Here is a 15,908-nt window from a genome sequence, read left to right on the forward strand (position 1 = left end):
TAGGGGTGGTTTGTCTGAAGAAGTATGAGTACCTAAACTCTAAATTGTTGACAAACGTATATGATATCCCTATTCCCGCCCAATAGGATTGTTTGCAGTATCTAACAGTATCTAACTCTGTACAAAAATTCAAATCAATTGGTTTGAAGTTGACTTAGTTATAGCGGCAAGTGCCCAAAATAGGTACACTAGGCCTGTCCACCTTTTCAAAAATGTTCTCTGATTCTCAAGTCCACCCCCATATTTTGATTAGCATCCTAAAAGAAGTAACCGGTCAAAATTTCAGCCAAATCCATTGAAATTAAGAGGTGCATCAAATCAATTTTGTGTTTTTCGACTATTTTTGAACTTCAAAAAATCATAACTACACTAAAACTTGTCAAAACTTAATTCTTTCGGCAGAAATTGAAAGCTATACTTGTTTGCTACAACTTCTCCGAACATCGTGTGCCAATAAAATTGAAGGTAACATGCGTAATTATCACATTTGTGATCAGAAAAACCTTAAAAAGTTGTTTTTTTGATAGATTTCGTTCTAGAACACCCTAATATACGTAATAAGTTTGTTGTTTTAAAACGGCATGATATTCTCTCATGTTTTTTGGTTATTTGCTTCTTTGACACCAATGCTGTAGAAGTTGAGCAAAAAATATTAAAAATCGGGAAAGCCAAATGTGGCCTAAAAACTAGCTTTTTGGGGGCAATCACGCTGTGGCGCGAAATAGTACTGAACGTAGTAGCTTTGCTTCCTTGTAGTTTGCCGTGGCTACCCCCTATCACGGGTGATAACAAACAAGCGTAATGACAGGTGTTGGCTATCATATCAGTGCTGACGCGATGCCACTTTTTGCGCGCCAAAGCGTGATTGCACCCGAAAAGCTAGTTTTTAGGCCACATTTGGCTTTCACGAAATTTAGTAATTTTTGCTCAACTCCTACAGCATTGATGTCAAAGAAGCAAATAACCAAAAAACATTGGAGAATATGATGCCGTTTTGAAAAATCCAACTTATTACGTATATTAGGGTGTTCCAGAACAAAATCTATCAAAAAATCAACTTTTTAAGGTTTTTCGGATTACAAATGTGATAATTACCGTGAGGTCGCCATTCACCGCTCATTTAACGGCATTTTCGTAAAGTATATGACATTAAAAATCGACGTTTGCGAATAATGCACTTTAATTTACGTTAACAACTCAACAATTATGTTGTTATTATAGAAAAAATATAAAACGATTGTAAAATATGTTTACAACCGAAAAAATAAAAATTCAAATGTGTTATCTCTTGGCTCCTATTACCGCTCATGCATCCATTCACCGCTCATAATGGATCCATTCACCGCTCACTGGATTATTTTTTCATGGAATCACAGAAACTATTCATTTATAAAAACAAAATAACTTTTATTTACTATAGTATTGATGATTCATGACGTTCAGTTCATCCTGTTTTGTCAAAATGGAATCTTTAACGGGTTTTACCTGTTGGATGTTTTTTCCGCTATTTGCCCTGAGCAGTTCTCATGTTGTCCTGCAGCGCAGTGTGAGAAATATGTTTTGAGAACATGATTTCAGGTAGACCTATATAAAAACTTGGTGAAATGAAAGTTTTTTAATGTGGCAGCATGTTACATTCACTTTTGTTACGATACTTTACTAACATTTGATCATTTTTGTACGATTGACATAAAATGAGCGGTGAATGGGGCATGAGCGGTGAATGGCGACCTCACGGTACACATGTTTCCTTCAATTTTATTGGCACACGTTGTTCCGAGAAGTTGTAGCAAACAAGTATAGCTTTCAATTTCTGCCGAAAGAATTAAGTTTTGACAAGTTTTAGTGTAGTTATGATTTTTAGAAGTTCAAAAATAGTCGAAAAACACAAAATTGATTTGATGCACCTCTTAATTTCAATGGATTTGGCTGAAATTTTGACCAGTTACTTCTTTTAGGATGCCAATCAAAATATGGGGGTGGACTTGAGAATCAGAGAACATTTTTAAAAAGCTGGACAGGCCTAAGGTACACCCAGGGATGGGAACACTCACTTTCAAAGAGTTACACTCACTTGCTATTTTCTCACCTCAGAAGTGTGCAATCAAGAAACGTTGTATGGACGACTTTTGCATTGTGGTTTTGTCTAAAACTTTGCCGAATAGAGTAGGGGTCGCACACGCATACCAAAGCCGTGACAGAGTTGTAAAAGCGACTCTCCACGAGGTGAGTGTAATTTACATTCACCTCGTGGAGAGTTGCCTTCGCAGCTCCCCCACGATTTCGGTATGCGTGTGCGACCCCTACTTTATTCGGCAAAGTTTTAGACAAAACCACAATGCAAAAGTCGTCCATACATTGTTCCTTGATTGCACGCTTCTGAGCTGAGAAAACAGAAAGTGAGTGTAACTCTTTCCAAGTGAGTGTTCCCATCCTTGGGTACACCTGCCCAAATGGTACAAGACCCTACTTTTCATGACCTCAAAAATGTTGCAAAGTGATTATTAGCGCGTATATTTTTCTCTTTCCTTTTATAGCGACCAATCGGACACACAGGAAAACATATGGGCCGGTATGGTGTGCGTCACTTTCTTCTTCATGATCGTCTCAGTACTGGCTTTCCCCAATGGCCCTTTCACGCGGCCCCATCCGGTGGTCTGGCGAATGCTGTTCGGCCTTTCCGTACTCTATTTGCTGTTTTTGGTGTTCCTAATGTTCCAGAACTACAAGTCCATCATGGGCATATTCTACTGGTTTGACCCTACGTTACGAAATTTTAAAATTGACATGGACAAGGTGAGAGAATTTGGTGGATTTTCTATAAGTTTGGTTACTGAAAGTTCTCCTTTTTGATATTTCGCAGGAATATGGTGCTAACTGTTCGGATCTATCTTTCGAACGCATTTGGTCCCACGTGGACGTGTTCGCCTGGGGCCATTTCTTGGGATGGGCCTTCAAGGCCGTGCTCATCAGACACATGGGCATTCTGTGGGCCATTTCGGTGATGTGGGAAATCACGGAAATCTCCTTTGCTCATCTGCTGCCGAATTTCGCCGAGTGCTGGTGGGATGCGTTGATTCTGGATGTGCTCGTCTGTAACGGACTCGGCATTTGGTGTGGGTTGAAAATCTGCAAACTGTTGGAAATGAGAGAGTACAGATGGGCCAGCATTAGGGACATCACTTCGACGAAGGGCAAGCTGAAGCGTGTGGTGCTTCAGTTTACGCCGGAAAGTTGGGCGCCGGTGCGTTGGCTGGATCCGAAATGCACCTACATGAGGTTCTTCGCAGTGTGCCAGCTTGTGTTGTTGTGGCAGGTAAGTCTTTCCGTGAGCCCGGGAAACCATTTCCTGACATAGAATACTTTTGCAGTTCTTTTCCTAAAACTGTATCAAATTGTCTCGCTCGGATTTGGCAAAGAATTTCTTCGAGAATGCTGACATAAGCATGGATATTTGGCATGAAATGTACACAGTAGCATTGGGCAAGTTTGGCTGAGACATCGATTTTTGTGATTCGATTCGAATCGGACCAGCAGAATCGATTCATTGATTTAACCGAATGCTTTGAATCGATGTTTTCACATCGATTCGATATTATACAAGATTACAAAACCATAAAATGATCCATTTGCAGCGGAGAGTACAATTGAGTATTTGTTTAAATAAATTGAATATCAAAAATTGAGATTGTTCATCGAACCGTCTCTGGAGGAATGCCTGGACAAATGCGTGAAGGAAATCCTAAAGAAATTCCTGGAGGTATTCCAGGAGAATTTCCTGGGGGACTCCCAGGAGAAATTTTTGAATGAATGCCTAGCGCATATTTTTGAAGAAATCTCGAAGGAATCCCTGGATGAACTCCTGGAGGATTCATTAGAGGAAATCTGAGAGGAATCCCTGGAGAAGAAGCATCTTGAGGAATTGCTGGAGGAATCCTTAGAGAAATTTCTGGAGAAATTCTGGGAAGAACTTCTGGAGGACTTTTTGGAAAAATCGCTGGAGGAATCCCTGAAGCAATTTCTGGAGGAACCTAAGGAGGAGTGCCTGGAGGATCTTTTAGGCAAATTCCTGGCGGAATCTCAAGTGGAACTCCTGGAGAAATCCCTACAGGAATTCTTGAGGAAATCCCTGAATGAATCCCTGGAAGAATTCTGGGAAGAATCCCTGGAGAAATTTCTGAAGAAATTCCAAGAGGAATGCCCCGAGAACTATTTCTGGAGGAATTCTTGGAGGAATTTCTGGAGGAATCGTCGAAGAAATTTCTGGAGGAATGTCTGGAGGAATCCTAAGAGAAATCCCTGGAGAAATTTCTGAAGAAATTCCTGGAGTACTTCCCAGGGGAATTCCTGAAGGAAACCTTGGAAGATATCCCGGAGGAATCCCTGCAAAAATTCCTGAAGGAAATCCTGGATCAAATCATGGAGGAATACTTGGAAGAATTCCTGAAGAAATACCTGGGTTAATCCCTGGAGAAATTCTTGATGGAATTCCCGGAAAAGTCCCTGGAGAAATGCCTGGATGAAATCATGAAGGAATGTCTGGAAAAATACCTGAAATAATTCCTGAATAAATTCCGGGAGGAATTCCTGGGGGAATTTCTTGGGGAATCCCTGGAGGTTTCCTCAAGAAATCCTTTAAGGAATTCCTAGAAGAATCTCAGAACCCAAGTAATATTTTATAGTCAAGTAGACTAGTTCTTAGAACCATCATAAAATGTACTTGGTTTTAAAACGGTTCTCAAAACCTCTACAAGACTAATTGGCTATCAAAATGTTACTTGGGAAGGAAATCATACAGGAATCGTTAGAAAAATTCTTGGAATAATTCGTTGACAAACTCCGGGAGGTATTCCTGGGAAAATTTCTGAAGGAATCCATGAGGATTTTTGAAGAAATTTCTCGAGAAATTTCCGTAGGTTTTGTGGAGGAATTCCTGGAGGCTTAGAGCAATCCCAAGAGGAATTCCTGAAGGAGTGCTTTGAGGAACCCCTAGAGAAATTCTTGGAGACATGCTTGAAGGAGTTCCTGGAGGATTAATTCCTGGGGAAGTTTCTGGAAGAATTTCAGGAGGGGTTTCTGAAGGCATCCCAAGAAGAGCTCTCGGCAGTTTCAAAAAAATCTTGGAAGTTGTTCCCGAAAGAAGCACAAAAGGAATTCCCAGGTGAATCCCTGGAGGAATCTTGGAGAAATTATTGAAAGAATACTTAAATGAACTCCTAATGGATTTTTTAAGAAGTTCCTGGATTAATTTTTGAATAATCTCTAGAAAAAATTCTGAAACAATTTCTTGAAGATATTCCTGCAGAAATACTTTGAATAATTCCAAACGGAATAATTGGAGCAATCTCCAGTGGAATTCTGGAAGGAATATATTTAGAAATCCTTGAGGATATCTCTGAAGGAATACCTGCAGAAATACCTTAAAGGATATCTCGAGAAATTCCTGAAAGAAACGTCGAAAACAGCTCTTGAACCATCACTGGAGGAACCTTTAAAGATATCCCAGGTCAAAATTCCGAAGAAATGTCTGGTGGAACCCCTAGATGAATTCTTAAATGAATCTCTGGACTCCCTCAGGAAGAAAAGCCTAACTTCGTCAATGATTTTACGACTCTGTGTCGAACAACGATGATACAAAGCATTTTGAAGAAAAATAAAAATTTAATATTTTTGTATCGAAAGAAAAATGGAATGTAAAAAATCGATTCGGTAGATTTTGTAGGGCTTCAACATCGATTCAAAAAATCGATTAATCGAAACATAAACATCTATGTTGCGAACATCGATTTAAAATTGCCCAACGCTAGTACACAGTTATCTTGCTCAACACGTTTTTCTTGAAAGGTATGGATTTCACCACACATTTTTTATTTCCTACCTAATGCGTCAGGTATTTTATAGTTCGATAAATCTGCTAATCCGCAAATTTGTTAAATATTTATCTCATCTTACCTCGCAAATGAAACTACCAAAACATCTTGTTGAATAATATATATTTACTTGTATATTTATATAGGGAGACTTGGGGTATTATCGGCAGGTTTGTTCTCTTCGTCATGGGGGGCTTTCGTCAGCCAAATTACCTGAAACTTGGCCATAAAATTCAGTTTATTGGGAAGGATTTGAGGTCAACTCTGGGTTGAACAGGTTTCAAACCTCTCCCCCATGACGAAAAGAACAAAACTACCGAAAATACGTAAGTTCCCCTATTTCCGCAAGCTCAGCCAGAATTTTTTTCTAGTTTCTCTAACAATTTCAACAATTCTTTATTTTTCTATTTTCTGTGCGTCAAATAATGAGTTTCATTGAGAGAGTTTGTGATAAATTGTACCTGGAAAACGTTTTCAGCACGAGTAGACAGAACAGGAAGCTTTCTAAGTTTACTAAGGTTTACCACAATAAAACTCGGGAAATGGTTTTAAGGAAAATGGCATTCTACTTTGATATCGACACCTACTCGATTTTAATTATTTCAATACCCTTTCAGTTGACGGAGTTGAACACGTTCTTCCTGAAGCACATCTTCGAGATGCCACCATCTCATCCGGTAGTCATCGGAAGGTTGATATTCGTGGGACTCTTCACGGCGCCCTCGGTCCGGCAGTACTACATCTACGTCACGGACACCCGATGCAAACGGCTGGGAACGCAGTGCTGGGTGTACATTGCCATCCTAGTGTCGGAAGCTATTTTGTGTATCAAGAACGGGCAGGAACTGTTTGAGCGTACACAGGTCAAAAATATAGTCTTTTGGCTGTTTGTCCAGGCTGCCGTTTCCGTGCTGTTCATCTTCGGCTGTATGTTGTGGCATAAATGCGTCGACGTAAGTAGATTTTTGTTCTAGTGTTCTCAGAGATAAGTAAACGGATCTTCTCTTCCTAGGGTGACGAATCGCAAGAGGCGTCTCCTGTGAAACAGCTGAGCCGTGAGTTCAAAGATTCTGCCATTGTGTCGGGCGATTCCAAAGGTACGTAACAATGTGTGGCTTATCAGCGAGAGAAACGCGTGATGTTTAATCTCTCGGTTGATACGTTCTACTACATCCTGAAACTTGAGCCTTATCATAATTATTATTTTTCCATTGATGATTTTTACCGGATCCAGCGCTTATTATCTCTTAGCACTTTTCAAAGAGATCTATCATTTTTGGTGTTCTTTTTCAATTGATTATCTTTCGTCTCCACTTAACAGAAATGTCTTGATGTTTTTCCGGAGAGATGTGTTGAGACAAATATGTTTTCTCGATGTTTGTTAGCAGAGCTGCGGTGTTGAATATTTTCGTAGCGTTTTCACTTTCCGTCAGTAAAAGGTCATGACAGCAAAAAAATGCAATTAAATTCCTTAAAAACCCTTGAAATGACATTTTTGCCACTACGTTGTGAAAACGTCAACAATTCCCCAGGAAAAATAACGGTATACTTTTCTTCACCAACACAAGAACTCTGAAAAGTATTACTTTTCGGCACCGGGTTTTGAAAAGTTCTACCTACATCTCAACACTTCTCCAAAATAGATTTTTCGTTCATTTTCGTTTCTGTAAACAGTTGCAGAATGAACCGCATGTTAAATAAAGCTGACAAGTCATGCTAATCGCTCATAGCTCGTTTTGCAGAAGTACAGGGGATGGCCAAAATGTTTGGGATAGGCAACTTTTTTTTTCTCTCACAATAAAGTTCAAAACGCTGTAACTTTTTATAGAGTGCGTCAAAAATTCTCAAATTTTGACTGTTTGTTTACCTACTATATGTGCATCATTGGTACAATTTTGAGCTCGATTGGTTAATATTTCGCGAAGCTAGAATCGTTCTCGTATAACACTATTTTTTAGACAACTTATTTTTGAACTGTCATATCTCGGAAACCAGTGAACCGAATCTAATGAACTTTTGAACGTTTATCAACAATACATTGATGCTTCTCATGTCATTAAAACATAGATACTTTTTCAACGTTGAAAAAAGTTATCATGGATTGAAACTTTTGGGATCTTTCTCGAAAAAATGTAATTTTTTTACATCAATGTCATTAAATTTTAGTGTTGATATCCAAAGATTTTCTGCTTCTGTTCTGAAGATATCTCTGATAAGATATATTAGAGCCTATTTGGATTGAAAGAATAACACATTTAGTAATTTTTGTATGATATTGTAAATTTGACTTATTTTCCTCTATATGGGTCAAAATGTCAAACCGGTATAAATTTATTCATCGTGAGAAAATATTACATTTTATAGCGTCGTATCAAGTATCAATACTGTTGATAAACGTTAAAAATTGCATTCAGTTCGGTTCACTGGTTTCCGAGATATGACAGTTCAAACATTAGTTGTCTAAAAAATAGTGTTTTACCAGAACGGTTCTAACTTCGCGAAACATTAACCAATCGAGCTAAAATTTGTACCAATCATGCATATATAATAGGAACAAACAGTCAAAATTTGAGAATTTTTGATGCACTCTATGAAAAGTTGCAGTATGTTGAACATTTTTGTGAAAGAAAAAAAGTAGCCTATCCCAAACATTTTGGCCATCCCCTGCATCTAATATGTAACCTAGACAAGAGCCTATCAAAACAGCTTTTTTTTTCAATAGCAAAACATGTGGTTTGCATACAAAACTCATTTTTCAGCACTCGTCATATTTATAACACTCGGCAACGGTTACGACTCGTGAAATAATCGTCATTTGGCAACTTGTTGCATAATTGTTGTTTATGCTATGAATTGCAATAGGGACATTTGGCATAAAGTCATTTGGTGTGTGCTAAGGCCTAATGACTTCATGTCAAATGACACAGACCCGTTGCAATACGATGACTTTTTCGGCATGAGTCGATTTTATCAGCAAAACTCGCGAACACAATATCCGATTTGAGCCGAATCTGTTTTGTTTAACTTTTATCTGGGCTTCGGCTATTATTAAGATCGTTTTATTGCAGTTTATTGCAACTAGGTAGTTTTGATTTTGACAATGACCATTTTGTACATCCACTCAGTACACACGCAAAATTTGTGATTGCTTTTACCTATTAATTAGTTCACTATTTGTTCACCACTTTCTAACCGTTTGTCATATTACTTTCAACTCAGGACCCGAATACTTCGTACATCCAATATTTATCGCCCACGCACACGGAAAACTCAAACACCCCGATCTCGACAACACAAGCTATGACATAAAAATCAAAATAGTTTGATTTAGCACTGCGAAAACTCCAAATGTGACAATGCACAAATGTTGTGATGTTTGATTCAAATCAAACGGAGAGTGTCTAAGACTCAACAATACACAATACTGAACAAATGTGATAACACACCTAGGTATACAAGATCTGCTAGATCAACAAAATCTAAATTCCGCAATGCTGAAATTTTATAAGGTTTCATAGCAAGCCATTGTCACTTAATCAATGGGTCTAGTTCCAGCGATGTGTATATACCTACATTTGTAACGCTTTTTATAAAACTCGCGGCACTATAGATATTACCTATATGTAGTTGAAATTTTAATAAAGCTAGCTAAACGTTTTGATGCACCTGTTCAAAATTTAAATACTGTAGCTTTCTTAATATTCTTAGGTACATTTAGGGAGAAACATCAGAGAATACGAATAAGGCTGCCACAATGGCCGACTTGCATCCTCACTCACGTTTTCAAGAGCACCAATCTTAAAAAATCGTAAACAAATGCGCTCGATTTGGAAAAGCTGCTTCTTTTTGCAAGTGAGCAAAGGCAGGATAAAAAAGTGCGGCTTGATTCGATGTTTCGTTCGTCAGATTTGTGCCTCTTAAGTTTGTATGCAAAATTGCAATGGTGATGCTTCACCTTGAGCATTTCATGTAATACCACAGATAGACATGTGATACATGTACAACGGTATGCAGCGTCAAGAAAATTCTAACAAGACTGACTTAAACGGAGTAAATTATAAGAATGGCACTCATTTCAAGTGTTTCCTGTGTCACATGTGTGTCATAAGTATAAGGTGCGATAAATGCACAGCCCTGACGAATACATAAAAAAAGTTCACGTTTTCATTTGATCATATGAATCAGAGTTAATACTCTTTACTCAGAGCTCTGTGAAGATTCACAGAGATTTGCCCCACCACGGCTACAGTACGATTTAGTAAAGAGTATTTTTAATCAGCTTCAATATGCCCTATTCACTGTGTCTATGGTAGAAGAATGTAATTAGAAAAATCAGTACATATCGCTAAAACACTGACCAAATGAATGCCAAGCGCGAAATGTTCTATCGGGGGTCATTAAATTTTGGGGAAATTTTTCCCATACAAATTTTGGGTAAAAAATAACCAAAAATTGGGTATTTTTCGAAAATTTGTTCTAGAAATCACGAAAAAAATAAAAATTGGTCTAGATCCCCCAATATAACATTTCGCTCTTAGCCTCAAATTAAAGAGGGCACCCTTAGCTTTCATTTGGTGGGTGTTTTAGCGATACTGATTTTTTTCGATAATATTTTTTTTTGTCACAGACACCGTGTATTGTCCTATGATTGATCACATTGGGGGCTGTTCATAAACCACGTAGACCAAATTTTGTCTATCTCAGACTCGTAGACTCGTAGACTTTCGTCCATACAAAAAAAAATGTGTGGAGCGTAGACTTTGGCCAGACCCAACTCCCCCCCTCCCCCCAAAAAGTCTACGTGGTTTATGAACGGCCCCTTGAGGAGTTCGCCCAAACTTTTGATCAATGGCATTCATTTACACTTTGATCAATGGCATTCATTTACACTGATCAATGGCATTCATTTACACTGAAGTTTTTTTTACGCGGTACGCGTTATTTTAAAAAAAATGCGTTAAAAAGTCAAGTCACGGTAGATATGAAATAAAGAATAGAGGTTTCGGCCCGAAACTTTCGGGGGGTTCCATGATGTTTGAGGAGGGCTTTTAAGGCGTTTCTATGGGTTGCAGGGTGTTTCAAGGGGTTTCTGGGGATTTCATGGAGTTCCAAGATATTTCAGGAGGGTTTGAAAGGTATTTAAGAGGCGTTACTTAGGGTCGGAGCGAGTTTTAAGGGGATTTCCAACTAACATTTTCAGCGCTTTAAGCTTCAGTCATTTGCTTTCCGTTGTGTAACAATCGAGTTGAAGCAGTCAACGCTGAATAAAAAGGAAGCTAGTCAAATATAAATCATAAGCTAATACACGGCTGCAAAACAAGCACCATACAACTACCAAACTTGGTTTTCTGAAATAAATCACTTGTCGCACTGGGGCTGCCTTTACTGCACTCTATTCCAACTTCGGGAGAATTCCCGGAAGATGTGAAGACTTGATCAAATAGGAGTCCCCATTAACCCGCTGTTTAATTTTACCCCACCCGTTTCAACTTACCCCGGTGTATCTTAATTGAACCTTGAACAAGCTGTGTGGTTGCGCAAACAGGTTTTTCGTCACAGCTTCTAGCTGAAAGAGTGTTCTTCAAGCAGCTACGAAGCGCTGCTGGTTTGTGTACTTATGTCAGCATTACAAATTGTACTGTATTTCTGAGGCATTTCAAGAAGCTCCAGAGGATTTTCGGTGGGTTTCAGAGACTTTACATAGGCGTTTTCGGGGATTTCGGAGGGTTCCAGGATGTTCCCCAGGATTTTGGCGGGTTTCAAAAACATTACAGAGGCGTTACATAGGAGTTTTCAGGGGTTTCAGGTGCGTTACATGGGTCCGAGCAGGTTTTAAGGAGATTTCAGAGGCATTTCGAGTAGCTTCAGAAGATTTTCGATGGGTTTCAGATACGTTATAGAGATGTTTTCAGGGGTTTTGAAGAGTTTTAGGTGCGTTACATATGTGGTCCGGGTAGGTTTTAGGGGGATTTCTGAGGCATTTCAAGAAGCTTCAGAGGATTTTCAAAGGTTTTAGGTGCCTTACATAGTTTTTTGGGTTTTGATTTTGGAGGCATTTTGGGAATTTTCAGAAGATTTTCAGCGGGTTATCGATGTTCTCAGGTACGTTACAGGAGGTTCGACTGGATTTCAGGGAGTTCTGGACGGTTTTCAGCGGATTTAAGGAGCATTACAAAACCTCCCTCCAATGTCCTTGACAGACCCTGAAAAGCCCCTAAAATTCCATCTGAAACATCCTTAAACCCCCTGAAACGCATTTGAAGCCTTCCTGAAACATCCTGCAACTCCTTGAAAAGCACCCAAAAGCCCGCCTAAAACGTCCTGGAATCCCCTTAAATCCATTGAAGCCCTGTCAAACTTCCCTTGAAACGCATTAAAACGTCCCTGAAAGCCCACCTGAAACATCCTGGAACTCCCTGAAATCCATTGAAACCCTATCACACCTCCCTTGAAACCCTATCACACCTCCCTTGAAACGTCGTGTAACTAAAAGCCCACCTGAAATATCCTAAAAACCTCTGAAGCCCCCTAAACTCCCCTGAATCGCATCTGAAACCTCCCTGAAACATAGGTTCCAAAATTTTCTGATGCGCGACCCCTTTTTGACGACGAACCTTTTTTTTTTTTTTGTTTGTATTTACGTGTATTTTAACTTATGCTAATTCTACACTCACGACGAACCTTTCTCGATCCACAATATTCTCTCATATGTTGTCTGTTACATTAAAATATTCGACTGTCCCTAGCGACCCCCTGGATGAAGGCCGGCGACCCCCCTGGGCGGTCGCGGCCCACAGTTGTTTAGGAAACCATGCTCAAAAACGTCCTGTAATCCCTTTAAACACCCTGAAACGCATTGAATGTCCCCAAAAAGCCCCATTGAAACCTCCTGGAACCCTTTGAAACTCTCTAAAACGCATCTGCAACTTCCCATAAACGTCCTATAACGCCTTGAAACGCTACTAAAACATCATGGAACCCCCTGAAACCCCCACAAACTTCCCGAAAAACCTCTCAATCCTCCTTGAAACATCCTGGACCCACCTAAAACCCTGTGAAACCCACAAAACGTATCGGCAACCTCACAGAAACGTCCTATATACCCCATGAAATCTATAATTTGTTTGACATCTACCATGACTTGATATTTTTCGCGGTTTTTTTACGCGGTACCATTTTCGTCGTAAAAAACTTCAGTGAATTCGCGACTACGAAGGTAGAAGAGATTCCAACTCTTTGTCGCTCTAATGAAAAACCTCGTAAGGAACTGTCAGAATGTGCGTGAAAAAGAAGCATAAAATATTTCCCTCGTTATTTCTCACGTAAACCTTCACACACATTCGACAACTTCGTACTCGCGAATTTGATAACTTTTTTTTCTTGATTTTCCGTGAGATTACACTAACTTCAGCATTTTTGAACTCGGTAAGCTGATGATCACATCATGCTAAAAAATGATCAAAATATATTATATTCAGCTTTCTATCCGTGCAATAGATTAAAAATAGGTGGAATGCAACGTAAAATATTTGAATTTCAGTAAATTCTATATTTTTTAAAACTGTAAAACTAGATTTTTAGATAAAATCGTTCTTTTTTTAACCTTTCTCTTCTCTTTTTCTTTTTCTTTTTTTTAAAGCACGATCTTGAAATCAGCACATAATTATGCATCACAAATTTGGATCGTTGATAGAAATTCACGACTTTCATTTTATTTTGGAAACTATAGTATTTAGCCGACTTAATTTCTAGTGACACAGCTTTAAGCTTTGATGTATATTTAAAACAAAGTTGCCCCTTGAGATACAAAACCAAACGAAGTATTTCTTTTACTAAAACTTGTGGGCTAAATTACGTCTGGAATTTTAACCCTCGAGCGATCGCGCTGTTGTATTTTGTACAACACGATGAAAAAATCTCGCTTTTTGTACTCAGCATTAGCGTGGTGCTGACGCAGGTAGTCAACCGCGCGAGTTACGGAAGGTTAAGGCCGCAATGGTAAATGAGTGGATATTCAGCAAGATGCTGAGGATGACGGATTCAATACCCGGTCGGCCCATAAAGTTTTAGTAAATTTTCCTTGATTTCCTGGGGCATTAGTGCATAGAATATTGACGGGCCTGCCACACCATGTATTCATTCACTGATTTATTTAGTATTACATTACAATCATAATAAAACGGAATCAACAACTCAAAAGTTTAAAAAAGCAATTCTACAACATAAAAGTTTATTCTTTGAACGACGTTTATGCATCGCTAGCGTAACATGACCGACGGTAATCATGTGCGACATGCTGTTCCCCATGTAGTTAATATAAAAGGGTGCTTGCTCTACGTTTATATGGCACATCCGGTCGCATTTCCTTCTAGGAGTACGGCCAGGTGAGGTATGGTTATCAAGACATACCTAGCACATAATTTTTCGCCCGAAGACAGTTGACTGCTGCTGCCTGCATGCGTCGACGTCTTCCCTTAGCTTTGTAAGAAATTAGGTGTGTGGAATAGTTACAAATCAAACGACTGATGAGAAGATTATTCTGTTTAGTTTGTTTATATGTAGGTGCTGCTTTTTCATGTGTATGCGTATGGCTAATTCTAGATAAGTTCTGCATTAATTTCTTACCTGTTTTCATTTTTTTTTTCTTATAGGAAAATCATCGGCCAAAAACTCTCCCAAAACCACTCCTAGCAAAAAAGTAAGATCTCAGCATAGTAGTGTTAAACAGGATTAATTTAATTGATTGATGGGAACGACAAACTCGTGAGAAACGTTGACTGATTGCGGAACTGGCTTTTTTCAGTTGATATTTGCTTTCTCAAAATGCTTTTTCGCATTAATGACTATTAAAACAACTATGCGTAGTTTACTTCTGTTTGTTGCGAATTTTGATCATCTTTTATCTACTTCTTACTACTTATAACAAAAACCGGGGATGTTTTTAGTGGAAACCTGTAAATATAAACTCGAGTAAGTACCATGTTCCTACTGAATTCCAACTACATAATGGGTATGCTTTGACAAGTACATGCATTTCGATCTTAAATACTTGGACTGCCTTCAGTTTTTCGTATTTTGGCTTATAATGAACTCAAGAATTTGTAGTTGGAATTAAATAGAACAGTACTACTAAAATAGTTGCAAAACATCAAGTTTAATTCTCATTGAACGTGAATTAAAATGTAGACATATTTTGTGTGTCGGTACGCAATTCTGCGGTTAAGTTCTGTTATTAGTTTTTTTTTTCTTTAAGCAGTTTGCGTAACGTTTAATTAGCCTGGTCTCTGTTTCTGAGCCAAGTTTAGAAATATTTGCAGAAAAAAAAAGAAAAATCGATATGCCTTGTTGAGACATAAAATTGAATGTGATTGTGTATGACTTGCTGATAGGGTTGAGTCTGAATAGTATGACACAAGACAATGAGTTGAACAGTTTAGAAACTCGAACGGATTATATCTGTATCCAACCCTTGCTTGCGTTGATGATAAAATGACATATCATTTTATAAGTCCATATGATCGTGCAACATCGGCAAATGAATGCAATTTCTATATTAGTTCACATTGATGTCATACACCAGTGGAGTACAATGTTGATAGTAAACATTATATGGAAGACACCGTTCAGAGATGCTATTAAGACTATGCAGTAGAATAGTAAAAATAGGTTTGTAAATCTAGCTTCCTATAGGTTTCCGGCGCAGTGTAGATAGTTCATTTGTGTTTTCAGTGAAAGTTTCTAGTCATTAAGACTCAAACGAAAGACATTTGAATGATTGTTTTAGAAATTTCAATAAAAGAATTTTTCACCGAGTATTTTGTTTATATTTGTGATGACAGGCCATATAATTCAAGGGTATTGGAGGCGGAGTTGAAAGGTGCAGATTAGTGCAGATTAGATTAGTCTAAGTTAAGCGTCGCGTTCAGTTCATTTCTGTGTGGAATAGACTAAAAGTTTATGCTCACTAGTGGGGTGGAGACGCGCGATCGAATTTTCTTTTTGGCTTTTTTTGGTGTAGAGTGGTTGTAGGCGGCGGTT

General features: G+C 38.6%; 1 protein-coding gene and 1 non-coding gene across 2 annotated transcripts in view; both read left to right on the forward strand.

Annotated features, from left to right (window-relative positions):
* The window catches only part of LOC109431247 (phosphatidylserine synthase), a 31,905-nt gene extending 16,222 nt beyond the window's left edge, over nt 1-15,683 (forward strand). Inside the window, exons 2-6 of the mRNA XM_029868477.2 lie at nt 2,538-2,796; nt 2,864-3,316; nt 6,488-6,823; nt 6,883-6,967; nt 14,522-15,683. Coding sequence (XP_029724337.1) covers nt 2,538-2,796; nt 2,864-3,316; nt 6,488-6,823; nt 6,883-6,967; nt 14,522-14,604 — 1,216 coding nt within the window. The 3' untranslated portion in view covers nt 14,605-15,683. The remainder of the gene's footprint in view (nt 1-2,537; nt 2,797-2,863; nt 3,317-6,487; nt 6,824-6,882; nt 6,968-14,521) is intronic.
* LOC115264797 (U11 spliceosomal RNA) lies at nt 14,188-14,342 on the forward strand. The gene has a single exon (XR_003896358.1). It is a non-coding gene; the product is annotated as a U11 spliceosomal RNA (small nuclear RNA).
* Nucleotides 15,684-15,908: the final 225 nt, after the last annotated feature.

Source organism: Aedes albopictus, chromosome 3 (genome assembly GCF_035046485.1).
Source record: "Aedes albopictus strain Foshan chromosome 3, AalbF5, whole genome shotgun sequence".
NCBI lineage: Eukaryota > Metazoa > Arthropoda > Insecta > Diptera > Culicidae > Aedes > Aedes albopictus.